Raw genomic sequence first — 19,240 nt, 5'->3', positions numbered from 1 at the left:
GAGTCATGGCAGCATTAAATTAACCTGCTTAAAATATGCTGGGGAAATACCTATTTAAAGGAACTTATTTCATTGTGTATTTTACCCCTAGTATTATCCTTTCACTTCTGAACTATTATGGAACAGTGAAACATGACTTTTGTAGATTCTTAGAAAGAGATATGATATCCAAACTAGGTTTATTGTAATAACCTTCCACAGGTTCTAAAATTTTATTCAAAATGCAAAGTGGCTTTTTTTTCGAGATGAAGAAGCTTCTCTCCATATAATAATGTGTAGTAATGGAATTAAAACAAGAAAAAATTGCACAACGCATTTTATCAAAGAGAAGATTGAAAGTTATTTTTAAAATAAATTTCAAAAATATGAGTTCTTGTGTTATTTCATACAAGTATTTAGTCGTGATAAGTAGAACTCTTTAAATATATTATTTTTTGAGATAATAAGGAATTTACTCATTAAATTTCATTTAAAAGTGAATTGAGTGGCAGTTCAGGATCCAAGATTTCAAACTGGCCAACATTTTGATTCCATGTCAATACTGCACCAAGACCTTTTTCCTTCTGATTTGGTTCACTTAGCAAGAGTCTGTAAACTAGAGCCCAAAACATGCTCTGGGAGCCTGGCTTTTAGCTTTGACTCACAGAAGCAAAAAGCACATCTCCAGCTGCTTCCACATATTGATCCACTTCTACAGTGCTGAAATACTTCTTGAAGTCAGTGTAGCTGGATATTAAACAAAATGATGCAACCTCTTCAGACACATCCTTGAATAGAAAGTGGAATCAGCACTTTAAAACTTCACTCATTATTCAGGTTGTGCATTTCTCACTAGCACCTGATCTGCTGCTCAGAGAAATTCAAGTTGGTACCAGTGGGAAAGTTTTTCAAAGATGAAGGTGATCAACCACAAAATCATTTATTTTACTTTACTTTACTTTAGGCTGTTTTACAGATTCTCCATACCTGACTGCTTCAAAGTGAGAATGAAGTGATTTCTCACTTTTTGCACAAAGAGCAATAGAAAACAAACAAAACAAAAGGAAAAGGAAACAAAACCTGAATACCTTTCTGAAAAGCTACTTCCAGTCTTTCTGGATTTCTGCTGGACACTCAGGCTTCAGTCTGTCCTGGAGGTGATCCCCAAAGGGTGGCTGGTATCAAGATGTACCTTGGTTCTCCTCCACAATCTGACAAAACAGTTTTATCTTGCACCCAGTGATGTTACCTCGACTAAGAAAATAAAATGAGATTATGTCTTCTGTATTACAGATATAAATGATTTTTTTTTTATTATTCCAAAAATGGTTGAATTTTAAGGAGACATAGTGATTGACATAGCTAAGAAAAGCAACTTTTTGAGTGTACAGGCCCTTTTTTATTCCTTTTATGAGCTACTCCAACATTATATCTTTGTCCAGATTGTATTCTTTCATTCTGACTACAAGCACTTTTATAATTTTATTTTTGAGAAAAAGTCAATAGAATGTCTCTGAACATATCATCAAGTACTGTAAGTGGGAGCTGAATCTTCCCTTTTGTCATAGGGCTGGGAAACAGCAATTTCTTTCTCCACAGTTTCTGAGAGGGATGGAAGTGTAAAAAAAAAAAAGAAAAGAAAAGAAAAAATGTGCTTTTCCACTTCTTCCAAAACACTGACCAGATTCTCTTCCTTAGTAGCAATAGCTTCTTTCTATTACAAAATCCTATCTTCTACTGATTACAAAAAGTATATTTCACATCTGCTACTGCCAGAACAGCTTAAAATGGCATATGACAGAGTGCATGACAAAAGAAATCTGACAGAATCCTTCCATCAATGAAGAGTCAGCCAGGGCAATGAACATGGTCATGGTCAAAATTTTCAGTCACCAGCTGTATGTGCAATAACCCGAGAAATGTTTTGCAAACAATATTAATCCTGGTAGAAATGTCTGAGTAAACCCTGCTTGGGTTTTCCTTCATAGAAGATTTGAGAAGTGACAATAACAGAGAGTCTGCTTTTGAGAAGAAATAGCAAACTATAATTTAAGGTTATGAAAAAAAAATGAAGAGAGATTTGCAATTATTTTCAAGTGTTAGAATATTTTAATACCACAAAGAGACATAATCCTAAAAAAAATTTAAGGATGTTAATTACTCCTAAGAACTCAACATTTGTTTGATTCACTGTTAAATTTGCTCTTCATTCTTTTATTGAAGACCTGTTGTATTTACCTCGGTCCAATTATCATTCTTGCTTCTGCAGAAAAAGCATGTTTGCAAAAACAAAACAAAACAAAACAAAAAATACACAACTGCAATAGCTACAGTCTTTAGAGTTAATCCTCACTATAGTCCATCCACAATATGAAGTATTGTTTACCTCATATACTGGCAAGAAGACTCTAGGAAAGAAATGTAAATTTACAGTATTTCTTCCTAATAACAACTGAGGAAAAAAATCATTATTATGAATTTATCTCTCTAAACATTCAGAAAGGTAGATTTCATCCTTCTTGAACCCAAACAAATGGTATAAGAATTTTCTTCTATTTTGAATTTTAAATAGGATACTACTAGGGCCATGACACTATAACTTAAATTTCCTCTTAGGAAAGAAATGGAAGTGTGTTATTAAGTATCATTGCTATATATGTGTTTGAGGTAAAGGGAATTAAAAAAAAAAGGATTTCTCAAGGCCAGCTCTCCATTTCTAATTTGATTATGATAGTCGGATCCAACTTAGAATTTTACATGCTGGCACAATTCTTGTGTCTAATACTTACATTTTCCAGATGGATAACAATATACATAATAACTTAAAATAGACCTCCACTTATAGACTTTATAACAGCAAAAAGCAAAAAAGTGTTTCTTTTCTACTATAATTAATCTTTGATCAAACATTTATACCTGTCTTGCCCAGACTGGCAGATGAAATCATATTATTTTCCTGCTTTCCTTATTCTAAGGGGCATTTAAACTACACGATATAGCTTCCCCTTCCTATTTATCTCAGCTTCTCTTTAAATCAATTAAATTTTGGCTTTCCTCCACTCTCAAAGGTGCATTGAATTGGCATTTAAATCAAGAAAACTAACATTTCCCTATTACTGAGGTGTAAAAAACTGCAGCCCTTTGTTTGCAAGCACTTTCATGTCCCATTTACCCATATCCTCTCAGGAGTCTGTTGTAGCAACATTAGATATTAATTAATGGAGCTGGTTCATTGCTTACTTTGAAGAACTGGCACAAATAACTATGATTTGGCAGGAGTGCTGCTCAAATGCTGAGCTGATCACAGTAGAAGAGGATGTGAATGCCACAAGGACACCACTCTAGAGCAGAGATTTTTGTCACATGGATGCCATTACAAAAACAAGTTTTTCATAGGACCTAAACAGATGAAAGCAAACAATATGCAGCCTTCCTCACCACTCCCTGAAAAATAACTGTGTTTGGGTTTGGAGGGGGTTTGTGGGTTATAAAAGCTTATCAACTCTTTAAGTCCATTCTGCACCCCAACTTTTGGCTCTATAAGGACAGAAGCAGCTTAAGCTGAATGAGTAATATGGAAACGTGTCACTTCTTTGCCACAGTGTTTCCTGAATCTGGTGTTTCACATGTATAACAATAATAAGGATACAGCATCTCTTTCTTCTGTGATTTCAAGCATCTTCAAAGAGAGTCACAGTCACCTTGCAGCTATGGTGTTGTCTTTCTCTCTTCCTTTACAACATGATCTTATAGAAAAAGGTGTTAGGGGCTTTTTCCCAGCTTGCACACCTTTTTTAAGCCACATTAGACCTTGAAGTGACTAAAGGAAGAATGTGATGCACATAGAACACAGACTTCTGAGGGGGTTTTTAATTTTTTCAAATATTTTGTTTTAAAAAGGAAAGATAAATTCAAAAAAGAAAACCCAAACCCACACAGCAACTCCACCATAGGCAAAATGGAACACCAATCTCTTCCTGGAGGCAAAAAATAAGTCAGACAAAATATTGATTAAATCTTTATTAATAAAAAATTCCTAGTATAAAAAAATGTCATTCCATACAATTAGAGAACAGACAAAGGTGAAACTATACAATAGGAGTAAAGTAAGGCACAAATCAATTTAAAGGCTCTTAAAATCATGTTTTTAGAATTGTGGGGTTTTTTTTGTTGTCATCTGCCACACATTTATTGCCTCCAGACTGTAAACTCCCTGAAGCTCTTGACACACCTTGCAGTTATGCATAACCATGACAGCCACTAACCTATAATCAAAAGATGTTGGCTACATTAATGTTTCCTACTGTTAGTTCATTCAGTGATGGGCAAACATCCAGCATGTTTAATGACAGTACATCAAAAAGTTGCATAGATACTTGTCACAGATGTTATCATCCAGCCAAATATTTGTTATTTTCCATAACCCTTGATGCATTTCAGCCATGCTCAGTAGAATAAACAATCGTTGTACTAATTAGCTTCATCTAGCTAATTCAGCATTGCATTGTTATAGTACCCTTCAGGAGCATTACAAAAGTCCACTTGGATAACAATAACAATGTGATTACTTTGAGTGGAATCCTTTTCCAGATCTAGCCCTCATAACTAATCTGACAGACAGCAGAATATTGATAGAATTAGTCACTTAGGAACAAGTAGATCTTTAAGCCACAACAAAGCAAGCAGAAGAAATCTAAAATGAACCAGAGGTGTCAACTCTGATTAAGGTTGCTCTTCTCCTTGGAAAGGACAGTTTCCATGAGGATTGCTGGTTTCTTGTGCATCTTCTCTATTCTGTCCTCAAATACCAGCATACATAGAGAGGAATGAGTGGTACCTGGGCATTTTAAGTTGGGATCTATGCACCCTGCTTAATCAAAGACACCAAAATGATTAGTGCTTGTTCATATAACTGGGCCTTCTAAAAGCAAAGCTATTGACAAGCATTTTTGTAAACTCAAACCCTGTGACTGGTACACAAATACTGGATCAAAGACATGTGCCACACAGCAGTTCTACTCTGGATTATAGATATGAATCTTGTTTACATCAGTGTGACTGCCTGTAGAGCTGGTATCTCAAAGGCAACTGAATTTAATTACCTGTTGCAAAGTCATTCAATACACATCTTCCTCCTAAACCTATGATGTCTTATTTTTACTGTCACTTTTCTCTAATTATTCAAGTAAGTCATCAGGATGTTTACTCCTGGAAACTTTCATTAGAAAGACATCATGAATTATGGGAAATCTGGAAAGAACACGGTAGGCCATGGATATGTCCATTAAGCAATATCATTTTAGCTACTGAGAAATATTTTCAAAATACGCTTTTCCACTCTCCTAAAGGTTTTGTTTTCTTCTTGCAGCTGAACCCAGACATTAGGAAGACCCCAAGCCTCTTGGAAAAACAAGTCTGTATGTAGCATCTCAGTCAGAATAGCCATCACACGGTCTTTTCAACTGTTGGTACTGCAGAAATAAATAAATTTAAAAATAAATAAATAAATAATATAATTTTTTAAAACTATAAATAGAATTTTCATTGCATTCATCTCAAAGATATCTATCTACCTAAGTATTTTTGAATGCATTCATATCAACTTCGTAACATAGAGTAAAATGGCCAAACTGTATAAATAGAACTTGCAGAATCTATAGGTAGACAATAAAATAAACATCACCGTAAGTGTGAAACAGTAATAGGCACTACCTCCTTCATAATGTGAAGTATTACATGAGTTATTTTGTTAAAATGAAAACATGGAAAGGTTCAGTAGCCCTACACTTGATGTATATTTTATTCATATCATCAAAACAGCATTGCACCCCACCAGATGGTTTTAGCTGATTTTGACTTGTTTACCAACATTTTTACCAAAAGGAAAGCAGAGCAAGTTATCCCCACCGTTTTAAAAACAGGACTCACCTGCTTGCTGAGAGTGTTTTCCTGCCAACAGTTGGTTGAGAGGGTTCACTGTGGAAGAAGCTTTTTATCCACCAATATTTATCAATTAACTCTGGTAACCCTGCCAAAGGAGAAAAGCCCACAACATTAGACACTGGATGAATAACAGGTAAACTTGAAAAGTGTTTCAAAGAAGGAAACAATACCATGTGATGCTTTGTCCTGGTCTGTGATGTTCACAGCATCCAAACAGCTGGAGGAGCTGGAAGAAACACTGGATTCCGAATTCAGTCTTGCTGTTTGTGGAAGACAGAGACACACTCAATGAACAAAAGATGCTTTGAGAGAGTGCATTATTTACAGGTCAGGAGTTTTTCTGACATGCTGCTAGCTCAGAGGAAACAATTTCACTGAGCTACGGAGTGTAACTTCTATATTACATACACTGTTCTACTACAGTTGTTTTCATAGGAACTTTTGTATCAGTTTCACTCTACTTACATTCCATTAAAGGCATACTGAGATCTGCATGCATAACTTTCACTGAAATCACTGAGAAAACTTTAGATCACAGCCACATTGCTATCAAGCCAAGCAAGTAAATCCTTGAATATTTAAGTCCACAACAACCCAACTGCTATACTTTCCTTGTGACACAACTAAATACTACATTCACATTTGTGTCCATCCTGGACCTAGGAATCCTAATACACCATATGTACTATCAAAGCAGTGATCATTTCACATATTTAGAAACAAAAATGTGAATTGATTTTGCTTTGGGTCTAAATTGGCAAAGTAAATAGGAAGTACAGGTAGAAACCATAACTTGCTAGGCTAATACTTTATCTAAGGTAATGTTTTACATTAAATACATACATGTATATATATATATATATGGTAACCCTAATAAATAATTCTAAATAGAGTATTATTTTTAAAAAGATAGATTAATAGCCAGAAGCAGATGGTCATTTAAACTAAAGTTCTGTGATATAGAAAACACTCCAAGAAATTAAAAGCTATTAGGCAAAGACAACTCTGCCTCCAGTTCATCCAGACATCACACGAAACACTTTCTGACACTTTTTCTGAGTGTCAACTATCCGGCCACTTTCTCGGGAGAGGCTCGGGGCGGCTCAGCCTCCCTCCCCAGAGGCACTCCCAAAGCAGAGAGAAAGGAAGAGGGGAGAGAAGGGCGGGGGGTGTGTTTGGGGACAACATGCAGCCCCCGGCCCCGCCGAACACTCACTCCTATAGTACTGGTTCTTGGCCAGGAGGCAGCCGGCCGAGGGGACGGAGGCCATGGCAGCGACTCGACGGGGAATCCGGCTTTCTCCGGGAGGAGCCTGCGGGGGAAAGGATTTGCTGTGCTGGGGGAAAGGACACGCTGTGCCCGGGCAGAGGATGGGCTGTGCGGGGCAGGGGATGGGCTGTGCCGGGGCAGAGGATGCCTTGTGCCAGGGCAGAGGATGGGCTGTGCCGGGGCAGAGGATGGGCTGTGCGGGGCAGAGGATGGGCTGTGCCGGGGCAGAGGATGGGCTGTGCGGGGCAGAGGATGGGCTGTGCGGGGCAGAGGATGCCTTGAGCCGGGGCAGGGGATGGGCTGTGCCGGGGCAGAGGATGCCCTGTGCGGGAGCAGAGGATGCCTTGTGCCGGGGCAGGGGATGGGCTGCGCCGGGGCAGCGGATGCGCTGTGCCGCTGCTCTGTCCCCCTCTCACCTGCGTGTCCCAAGGAGAGCCCTTCCAGAGGCAGGAATGGGACCCCGCTCCGCAGCGAGCACCGCCGGGCCCCGCCGCCCTTTATGGGACGCGGCAGGCGGCTCTCCCCGCCCGGGGGCGGTGGCACAGGCGGGATGGGAGCGGAATGAGGTGACGGCAGGGGAAGGAGCCCTGGGCAGCACCCGCCCGGGTCGGCCCGGGACAGCCCGCGGCGATTCGCGGCCCCGCAGCGGCCCCTCGGTCCTCGCTCCTGCCTGTCATCCCAAGCGCATCGCTGGAGTGCCCAGGCGGGACTACAGCTGCTGCCCTAATGATTTTTTTTCCCTGGGAAAAGCGGGGTGAAGTTTGGGCAAAAGTTTTTGTTCAGAAACGCAAACGGGGCTATGCGTATACACCAATTTCTTTAGTGAAGCCAAAGGAATGATCTCCACTCTCATGGTAATGAGCAAAACCTGTGATCATGTAGTCTTGGTAAAACTAGAACAAAGTCCAATATAGATCACAAAACTACTTTTACCTTCCCAAGATAAACGCACAGATCTTTTTCATAGTTGTAACCACATTGCATTGCAAAACCAGTCCAACAGGGTATGTCCTCACCTTTCAGAATTGCCAACAGAAAAAGGAACAAACAGCTTTGTTTATTTGGTCTGCTCCTGCTCCACAGCAAAACTTTTTGTTCCTTTTTTTTCTTTTTTTTATTTTCTTTTTTTTTTTTTTTTCCCCTAGCAGGAGCTGTGGGTAAGAACACAGAAGTGTAGTGTGTGAGATACCCAGTTACTGTCACCTCTGCTTGCATAGTGCATTCTATCTCAAATGATAAGGACATAGCTCATAATAGCTCCTAGCATATTTATAAGGGTGCAAACCACACTGCAGGGAAACCACCTCTAAAACAACACCCACACAGCATTTCTAACAGGTAAGCCTGTTTCCATAGGGCTTTTTACTGATGTGCTGTCAGAGACTTGACAATGTGATGGTCTCTCCTGAACAAAGATTGAAGGTTCATGACTGAGAGATCCGCAAGATTGACACAGGAAATTCTTTGCAGATGAGTTCATACCGAGCACTGGCATCAGTTACCCTATACATTTATCCTGTTATGTGAAAAAGCACTCTAAGAGTAGTAGTATTCACTATTGCAGCTTCTGATTTATGGATACTTACATGTATTAGCTTGTTAATACTATTAGCTACTAATTGGCTTTATTTAACTGCCTTAGTAATCAATTTCTATCTTCAGTCTTACTCTATTTAAGGGCAATAAACTTCTGCAATACCGCATTTTTGTCACCATAAATGCCCTCACACTGAGCAGCCTGTTGAACTGTCAGACCTCTTCCTGAAAGAGAGGAAGCTTCTTCCCAAACAGCCATAGGGAATGGTCTTCTTGGGCTACGAAGGTGGGCATTTGTAGTGGTAGCACTGTCCTAGACAGACCTAATAACATTACCGTTTATTGTATCTGCTTTTGTCTTTAAACTTTAAAAATCTCATTTTCATATACTCATTGGTTTGTCAAGGACATTATCAGAAAAGTTGTTTATGCTCTAACATGCCCATGGTATAGGCTTTGTATTTGGCAAGGAAACAGACATAAGTATTTCTCTTGCAAACCTCACAAACATCTATCCATTTCAGAGCCATTCCAAAATGCTCAGGAGCTGGGGAACACCAGGTCTGTAAAATTTACAGTTGCTTCACTGCTGCATGTGCATTATTTGGCTTTACCATTTAGCATACATGTCATATACCACTTTTGTTTTGGAACCCTGTTTTATGCACTGAACTAGAAAGGTCTTATTTAATGAGAAATCTTTCCACTATTTCTCTCACTCAATCTGTAATTATGACCTATCTATTGTATTTTCTTCTAGCAAGAATGTAGAATAGTCTGAATATGAAACTGCAGGTTTTCCCAGTGTTTTTTCTTGCACGGTCAGTCTGGCAGACTGTTTCTAAAATACTGGCAGAATTATTTTAAAGTACTGCTACAAAACCAAGGCATGCTATTATCTTGAGCTGATAAGAGGGAATTCTGAGATCCAAAGAAGCTAAGATAAAATTATCCAAAAATCTTACATGTCTCATAGGAGAGTAGTTTAGGACTCTGTTGTTTTGTTTTTTTTTTCATAACTAATTCATGCCATACTTCATTTACCCTCTTACAGCTATCATTCACCTCAGATCCAGATTTAGGTATTCAGTGTGTTGGTAAAACAGATTTTCAATTAGGCATTGAAAAACTTGGTTAGTGGCCACCTATGATTAAGTAACTCCCACAACATCAATTACAAACTCAGGGGTAAGGTTACAATTCAACTTTTAAGACAGATTCAATTGCCTTAACCACTGACCCATTCTTTTCTCCCTGAAAGCCTTGGTGCATCACTACTAAAAATTCTGTCATGAATATGTAAGTAGTCCTACTAAATACATGCTATGGTACTAAATACATGCTATAGTCTCTTGAATATAACAAACTTAGCTCATATCCATACTTTATGCAAAAAGAGGCAGGGACCCTATGAAATAAATAGTACATAATCCCCAGTTTTGTAAAAATACTTTTACAAAAGGTACATTTCCAGACTAATACTGTGACCTTAACAAAGTGCTAAAATAACATTTGTGTACACATAACTATTAAACAGACACACTACTGAATTATTTGTGATCCTGTGAAACATGATACTTATCAGGAAGAAACTTGAAATTAAAAAATAAATCAATATGACTGATTAAATGGATAAATCTCCCACCTTTTCTTTCCAGGTTTACCTGATATAACCTTTCATTGGACATTAAAAGCAAAACACTGTCACAAAAAGAAAAACAAATAAACAGTCTATATTGAGTTACACTTTGAAGCTGATCTGTTAATTATTCACTAAACAAAGTTTATCTAATAAACTTAACTACTCTTTCACTTCTTGGAACATCTCTGAGCCTGGTGCCAGTGTTTCTGGGGACTGGGTTTGGGCATTTTCTTCCACACACTTTTATGACAATATTTTAAATTTTCCTTGCCACTTAACCTTCTGTAAGAGTAGCGTGGCATTACAAATTCTACAGTGTTGCTCCAGGGCTGTGTCCTTTTCATAATTCTATGGATACTCTGACAATGTTTAGAGAGATGTGGCCAAATTGAGTGAAAACACATTTCCAAATGCATATGCAGAAAGGTACAGTTTTGGCACATGAGGGCTGAGTATTCTTTCCCAAAAGCCACAGGAAAAGCAGATTTTGCACCTTTTCATAAATCAGAGAATCAGAAAATTGTCTCAGCTTAAAGGCACTGAGAAGGATCATCGAGTCCAGCTCTTAAGTGAATGGTACATACAGGGATCAAGCCCACAACTTGGCATTATCAGCACCATGCTCTAACCAACTGAGCTAATCTCAAAATTAGTCTTATTATTCATCTGCAAATAACATTTCATTCCAATTTTTTAAAGAACCATAAATCACTCTATTTCTAAGGGAAGTGTGTTTGACCCTATGGCTCTCCATAAAAAGACCAAACTTCCCTGAGTAGTACTTTTAATGAATATATTAACATTTTTAGGGAACTTTCAGTAACGTTTCCTTCATCGATCTGTTAGTAACGCCAATTATTCACTATTTACCTCAACAAATTGGTTTGCATACCTGTTCTGTCAAATTTTAAAAGGAGTCTATAAAACAGGCTTGCATTAAAGAAATTTCAAAGTTCCACTATGTGAAGTAAAAAAACTTTGCCATGCAAACATTACTTATCAAAACCAGTTAAGTTTGTTAGCTGCTTCCAAGGACCAGTGCCATCACTTATTTTTTTCATTCATTTTACCCTTCATATATTTCTCCAAGCCAAACAACTCAGCAGAAATGCAGGGCTCATCTCTCAAAACTAAGTGGAGTTGAGGTATTGATGAAGAATTAAATGGCATAGTGAGAGTTGGCAGGGAAATGTAAATTAATATTGTATGTAGCCTGCAAAAGATACCTAGGGCTGTAGTGCTGCTGGGGAGAGCCTGAAAACAGAAGGGACAAGAAATATTTTTCTTCACCACTGCAGTGTGTGGCACCACTGCAAATCATCAGCTCTGTAGTTATGACCACTCCCAGTAATGAAGAGATTGCTTTCTGGGATGTCCAGCACTTTCCTTCATTGTTTTTATTTTTAATCTTTACTACAAATGTGAACATAAACTCGGGAAAAAGCAAAAAGAAACAACACATTCAATGAAGAGAAAAAGATATTGAATAACACTGAAAGCAAAGGGTAACTATCGATCTCTAGAGTGCACGGAGCACATCTCTCAGTATGCACACTGCCAGAAATGTCAGCAAAAGCAGGAAAACACACACTTTTACATAAAAGCTGCATGGCAAAAACACTGGAAAAGACTGTGAATTTCTAAATCTTTAGCACATCTTTGTGCATTTACTGTTAAATGCCATTTTTCAAAAGCTGAAAGTTACAAATTTCTCTTCATTCAGTCGAATTCATGCCCAGTGCAGCACTACACTCACATGAAAACAAAGACATTTTAACATTTGTCATTTTAGTTTTATCTTAGCACTTAACTGGAACCCATTTTTCTTTGGATCCATATTCAATAAGCTGCACAAGCTTCTTCCAGCAAGCTATATCCTTTGCATCTTTCTCAGAAGGCATATGAATGAATACTTGAACTTTTTTGTCACTTTTGTTTCTCAAGTATTCTGAAGAAGACTAATGCTCCCAGAATCACCAAATATAGGGATGATAAATTGTATTTCCACAAAATAGAATTTGTAATTGTTTGGAATGCAACTGAATAAAGCAAAATTGAAACATAGGCATGTTTATATACCTTTTTAATATGTCCCTGGAAATTTATTGATCTATAGAGACAAGAAAAGTTGGCTTGTTACTCAATTTCACATCATTACAGAGATGCAGGGCCAAATTACACAGTTTAATATTCTTGTCTATTTTGGTTAAAACAAACATTTTATTGAAAATAGCATCCATTTTTTCAAATTGCTGTAAAGAGTACTGTGCATTTTGATGTACACACACAGACTCTTCTCTCCTTCACTTCTGTACTACTCTCTCTCTGTCCTTGCAGGTAAAGTGGACTCAGGCTCACCAGTTTTAACACAACCTGACATTGTAGCCCATCATGCCTCACAGTAGCATAGACACTATTCCCCAGCACTGAGACATGCTGGCATCCTCATTTCTTGACTAGCTGTTCTGTCAACCAGGCCAGATGCTCAGAATGGAGCAGCATGAAGTGCAAAAGGAATCAGGGAACTTGTGAATAAGAAGAACATATTCATAGTTTTGCAGCTGGAAAATTTCCCATGAACCTAGCAACAGAGCTGGCCTGGGACAACACAGAGCAGAACTGTTCCAAAATTAAGAAGCCAAAGCGTACTTCTACACTGTGTTAGAGCAAATTATATGTCCTGAAGGTGTGGTGGACTTACCTCTACATGGTGAAGTTTTTACAGCAACACCTGAAGAAATATAAAAGCCTCAAGTCACTCACAAATCCCTTCAGCCTGCAGAGGAGGAAGGCTGGCTGTCTAGGACATCATACAAGGACATCAGGTCAGATCCTCAGTTCATTATGCTTGTTTCCTTCTTCTCTCAAAATTTAACCATTTGACCTCAGAAATGCAAACACCATTAGGACTGACCAGGGGCTCAGCCAGCTTTTCTAGACTTCCACACATTTAATTTCAGATTAAACAATAGTTTAAATATGCTTAGTAACATTCTTTGGCCCTGAAGACAACTGATAGAAAATGGCCAACAGCCACACTGTTTCATACTGCAAAATAAGATGTTTACAACCAAAATGGCGAAGAATTCTCTCTTGCTTATGTTAAAATCCAAGCTGCTTGGCAGTTTTTTGGGAAAAAGCCAGGGAAAGCCCTAAGCCTAAGCCATTCCAGGACATTTCTCATATCTTAATAGAATGGACAATTGTGTTCTGTCTCCTGTCAAGGTTCTCTGGCACTAATTTAGGGGTTAGTTAATTTAACATGACGTCACCAGTGCCTAGTGTAAGGTGCAGAGCCAAGAAGCTGCCAAACAAATGACTCTACCAGGCATTCATTTGAAAACCTACCACGTTTAACATTTGGGTGTAGATGGCTAATTGGGGTCAGTTATTGCATTTCTTCAGATCTTAATGAATCTAATGCAGTGGCTGTTTCAATCTCACAGATGCTGCTGGTGGGAAGTCTTTCTCTGAGGCTTCTGCAAAGCTGCCTCCACACAAAAGTGCCAAGTCTTTCAGCACAGAAAGGGCTAGAGCACAGAAAAAGGAAAGGTATAAGTGCCCACCATCCCAGCAGAATTTGCTCCAACTATGAACTCATCTCACTGGCAGTGGAGGCATAGTTGGCAGCAATTCCTGGAGCTGCGGAAATCTAAGTAAGGAGCTTCTTCCTCCCATCAAAGTATAAGGTAGGTGCAAGTGGCTGGTCTGTGTCAGGATATGCTGTTTACATGCCACTAGACTTGGGAATCTGAGGTCATATTCACTGCTACTGAACCACTAGAACTACAGGTTTGAAGCAGAATTAGTACAGTCCAAGAAACACAGAAGAAGAGATGAAATAAAAGATGGCAAGGAGTCCTTTAATCCATAGATTCTTAATCTGTGGGATGTATTTTGCCAAGACAGTAGCAAGAAGACATAAAAAAACCATTCTCACCACAGAGTTAAGCTCTGTAATTAGTGCATTAAAGAGACACTAATTAACTCTAAGTAAGACCAACTCAGTTGAGATGTGTTGCTCCAATGTTCTTCCTCTTATGACACAATCTGCACTGACAGGTGTTTGTCTACTTCCTGTGAGGCTGAATCATATCAAAATTGATGAAGAATCAGAGGAATTACCACTGGTGTGCTGCTGGTGGGGCATCTCCTTTAGGTAAATGGGAGCCTGACCACACTGGTGATGCTCCAGGTGCCTCTGCTCAGAGTGTCTGGACTCGACTCTGAGTACAGCTACTAGACACAAAACACCTAATTCATTGACTTTCACTTTTCTTATAGTTTAAATAGTCCCCATACTTGCAGAAGTTCATTCCATCTTTTTTTTCTGACAAATGAGAACTGAAGCCTATATGCAGCCTTGCAATTTCAGGAACACAAGTATATTTGTAGTATGATTTCATTGACTAGGTTCATAGTAGGTTTTCCTAGCAAATGCCAATATTGAAAAACCAAACTTAGACAGGGGTCTAAAGATTAGTTGATAGTGCAGTCAAAGTTTGATACAGTTTAATGAAGTTTTCCCATTTTCATTTAGTCAGTGTTCTGCCTGCAACTTATCACTAGATCTGTTGTCAAGAGTTGAGTTTATCTACTTTCTGATTTACCAGTGAAAATAGTGATAGGCAGTTTTTCATTTATCTTCATCCTACTGAAGTATAACAATTGTACTGTAGTTTACAAGAGTCAGTCTCAGGTATGAAAAGTCTGATCAGACAGAAAGTGCATAGCCCATTTTCCTCATCCTGCTTAAATTCCTCTTTTTCCTCCCTTTTGCTTGCAGTGCAGTTAACTGCAATTTTCTCGAGCGAATTCAAGTCAAGCAGATCCTTTATACATTTGGAAAGTATTTCACACTCTGTATGCAAGTTGACTTTTGGCAGAATACTGGAATTACCTGTAATCGAAAGGTACACTAAATAATTATGTATGTGATCCCAGGTTATGATTACTGCTAATTATTTCCTTCCATTCCTCCTCCTGTTTCATATAATGCATCTGTGACAATCCAATCTGCTCCCTTGAAGAATTTTGTTGAGAAAAGCAAGTTATAGAAGACTGAAAAATTAAAGGAGATGACCAAAACTTCTTATAGACAAAAGCTACAAAAGGTGTTGTAGAACACATGAAGCTTTATAATGAAACAGAGCAAGAAGGTGAAACAGTTATTCCAATAAAACAGTAAAACATTAGTTGATGGTTAATACTTGAATATGCTCTAGAGGGTATGATACAGTGCATGTGTCTGTCTTTTGTGAGAGTAAAAGAAGCTGTGAGAAGTGCTGGATTAATTTCAAGTATCACTGTCAGAAAAAATGCAGAGAATAAGTTGTTTAAACTCAGCAAGACAATCTCGGAATATCTAGGACTGGTTTATACAAATCTGAAAATGTCACCTAATTTGGTTCATCTCATTTACCTTCAATTAGGCTTTCCAGCAGTTTAGAAACTCCATATCAGTCCAGAAAGAAGAGTTTATAATTGGCTACAAGTGTTCATATTCATTCCTTTACCTTGGAGAAAATAAACTACTGTCAGCAATTTAAGGTGGTTATCAATCCTGCAACAATCTTAGGCTGTCCTCACTTGTTAATGCAGCAGCTTCTGCTACCCTGAGACAGAACTGCTGCCACATGATATTTGACCAACCCACTTTAGGCCCTTTCAGGACTGCCAAAAGGATACTGGCCTCCAGTTTGAGAAATAATTGTTGAAAAGAACAGTTTTCTATTATACCTATAGTTTTCTTATAAGTCACCTTTGGGGAAAAAAAGTATTTCTGTGTGCCTGAAAGAGCACTGGTATTGGAGCTGGGTCATGCACAGCAAGGTTAAAGTCAGGCAAGCTGCCAAAAGTCATTTTGCTCAGCATTGGCTTCAACTCTCACACATCTGCTCTGTAATTCATCAGCTTGGTGCTGTCAGCCTGTGGAAGAACCAGTGCCTGAACAGCATACAAGCCAACTATTTCTAAATACTTCTGAGCATCTGGGTTCAGGTATTTGTTGGTTTAACAGCTCTGTCTCTGTAATTTCATCTGGGTGACCCAGGGATGCCAAGAACCTGAAGTTATTTTCATGGATATTGTTGCGAGAGATTCGTTCTCAAAACCCCACCCTTTTAAAAATTTTATTCCCTAAAATCTTGCAACTTATTTAAAATGCTTTTTTCCTCCTAATTAGCTTTCTAAACAACATATTCACAAGTAAGTGCAGCTCAGATTCAATAGTTTAAATCTTTAAGCATATTCTTTTATGCACAATTTGCAATATGCAGAATTTCAGGCACATGTGGACAAGATGGTTCTGCATTAATCAAAACAGGCACATGTAGCAGGAGCAGTTAGTCAGCAGTAAACTAAAAGCCAACAAGGACAAGTCCTGTTCTCAAACATTCACATTTTGCACATAATTGCTTTGATTTTTTTCTGTATGTTACAGATACAGTTTTCTATTTTTTTATTTGTCTGAACGTGTAGTACATACAATAGAGGCAAAAAATAGCATGTGATCTAAACAACATTTCTGAATATAAAAGCAGTGTCTCATATACGATTCATTAACCTCATTTATTTTAATTGTTACCCAGTCCAAAATTATATCCTTTTCTATTACACCATAATGACTTTTTAATTTGCCAGAAGTACAAAAAATGAGCAAAATGAAGATCAGAAAATCTTACTGCAGAATTTTAGTTCTCTCACAAAATAATTGCAAAATATTGTTTTAAAAGAAATTTGTATTAAAGTGTGAGTGATTTTATGTTTTGAAATTGATGGGAACTTTCATAGTTCTGAAATGGATAGCGCGTCATAAATTTGAAAGCACTCTCTTTTTTTTCCTTGACTCATTTATTTACGGTTTCTCAAATGAATTCTTTAAACTCAAGCACTTAATCCATGTCAACACTTCCATTTATGTCATAGTTAAGTAAGCTCAGAAATTATGAGTAAATAGTGTAGTCTGGCCCTGTCACCTTCTCCCTACAAACACTGGAGCTAAAAACCAGGAGATTGAGCTGGTGCAGGTGTCTGCCCAAGGAGTGGGGCTCACAGGAGTCACCAGGCAGCACCTGAGAAGCACAAGAGGACCCATGAAGCAGCTGTGCTACCAGTGAGTGAACACCTCTCCCTGTGGCTTCCCTGCTGTGCTATTCCAGGTAGTAAATGAATCTGCCTCACCTTGTTCTTCCCACTGGCAGCAGGCTCAGCTTGGAAAGGAGCATCTCTTGGCCGCTTTCGGGCTCCAAATTCCACCTTCTGTAAACTTGCTTCTTGCCAAAGGATCATCAAAGTAATTTTTATCATTTTTGGTTTGTGAGAGAAAAGCAAGTATTTGAACCTTATGAATTCTGTAATAAAGTTTGGAAATGCAACATTAGGAGTTGCCTTTTTTATATTCACACATCTGAGCTACATGGAAATCTGACAAAGGCAGGTATTCAGCTGTTCAGCTGTTTCCTTCATGGATCTGCAGTGCTGCAACACAAGCAGGCAGAATTAACCCCTGTCAGCAGCATTCCCAGAACCACAACACGGAGACCCCAGGCTGCAGTGCCTTGTCTGTGCCTGCAGTTCCCTCAGTTTGCCACAGGCATGTTCCTGCTTTGCCAAGGATGAAGCCCTCATGACCATGACTGCAACCATGCAAGCTCTTCTATTTCCTTTGAAAGATGTCTTTTTCTCCTGCACAGAACTGCAGGGCCTATAAGATCACTGCCTGCTGCCACCTTAGACCATCTACACTCTGATCACTCTATTACAGCAAGCTACAGCTTGTGACATTGTCAAAGGACAGCCGAGGCAGCAAAAAGCTCCAGGTATCTCCAGATTCAAGGACAGTAAAATCCATTTCCCTGGATGGTTTCTGCAGCCAATTTGGCTTCTGAATCTCCTTCACTGTGCTCTTCAAATGTTGTGCCAGCACCAAATGAATCTCTGATTTTCTGATGCACTAAAAGCATGGCAAATGCACCATCAAGCTCAGTTTTGCCAAGTCTTAATTGTTCTGGATACGCATGAGCCCCTCTTGGTGCTAATTTCTGGACAGAAAAAATTGTCTTCATGCTTCCGTATCAGAAACTCAGTGCTGGAGAGGTATCACACCTGCCTCTCTTTCCATTTTCCAATTCTAGAAATGTATGGGCATTTTTTCTTGAAAGCTGTTTCTGCCAGACTCCCGTAGATCCATGGCACAGCAGTCTGGTGTTAGTAAATCTGTTGTGACTATGGGTGTAATGAAAGTCTGCAGGCCACCACCAACTGCTATTTTCCTGTCTGGTGAAAGTCTACACCATCCTGGACATCTTTGCTGCATTCAGAGGGGATAGATAGCACATTGAGCTGTGCAATGTAGGATGAGATGATATTTTAACCTGTTCAGTGTTTCCTGGGCAAGGCCTGTGTTTGATACACTCTCATGGGCTGAGAACCCAAAGGTAATGCATGCACACAAGACTGAGCCATGCACACTCTGCTACTGGTAGAAAATCTGAAAATGAGCATTACATATTCTACTATCTTTCTTTTTCTTGTTTTCAGGTCTGCATGCATAAAAAACCCTCTTTTTTTTATGTGTGTACTTATTTCAGCACAATCTATTTAAATTTTTTGACCAAATCCCCAGCTGTAACAGGTCACAATAACACTTTTTCAAGTTTTTAATACAGTTTGACAGGTAAGACTGTGAAAGCAGTAGCTCATTATTTTATATTTATGAGACACTCTGAGGTTCTATAATATCCTGTCCTGATGTGATCTATTGTTGTACTCTTATTTCCAGCCACTTTTATCTGACTGCAGCTAGAAATTCTACCCATAGGTACTGATGCGTTGCCTTTGAATGCAATCACATATTGTTGCCTATTCTC

General features: G+C 38.6%; 1 protein-coding gene across 1 annotated transcript; it reads right to left on the bottom strand.

Annotated features, from left to right (window-relative positions):
- Positions 1-3,984: 3,984 nt before the first annotated feature.
- Positions 3,985-7,736, bottom strand: PPDPFL (pancreatic progenitor cell differentiation and proliferation factor like). The gene is made up of 5 exons (XM_079300008.1): positions 7,609-7,736; positions 7,139-7,235; positions 6,093-6,182; positions 5,908-6,007; positions 3,985-5,450 (listed from the first exon to the last, which is right to left on the bottom strand). Exons 2-5 carry the CDS (start codon positions 7,191-7,193, stop codon positions 5,438-5,440), a joined length of 258 nt encoding a protein of 85 aa, XP_079156134.1. The 5' UTR covers positions 7,194-7,235; positions 7,609-7,736; the 3' UTR covers positions 3,985-5,437.
- Between the last annotated feature and the right edge of the window lie 11,504 nt (positions 7,737-19,240).

Source organism: Erithacus rubecula (assembly GCF_903797595.1).
Source record: "Erithacus rubecula genome assembly, chromosome: 3".
Classification (NCBI taxonomy): Eukaryota; Metazoa; Chordata; class Aves; order Passeriformes; family Muscicapidae; genus Erithacus; species Erithacus rubecula.
Note: the sequence above shows the minus strand (reverse complement) of the source record. Positions and strands in the feature narration are given on the sequence as shown.

What these genes read in the sequence shown, in the direction of transcription:
- PPDPFL (XM_079300008.1), bottom strand. Translation starts at nt 7,193, where the DNA reads ATGGCCTCCGTCCCCTCGGCCGGCTGCCTCCTGGCCAAGAACCAGTAC. An exon ending in CAAGAACCAGTACTATAGGA is followed by an intron (nt 6,183 to 7,138) that starts GTGAGTGTTCGG and finishes TTCCACAAACAG; the next exon opens with CAAGACTGAATTCGGAATCC. An exon ending in CCAGGACAAAGCATCACATG is followed by an intron (nt 6,008 to 6,092) that starts GTATTGTTTCCT and finishes CTCCTTTGGCAG; the next exon opens with GGTTACCAGAGTTAATTGAT.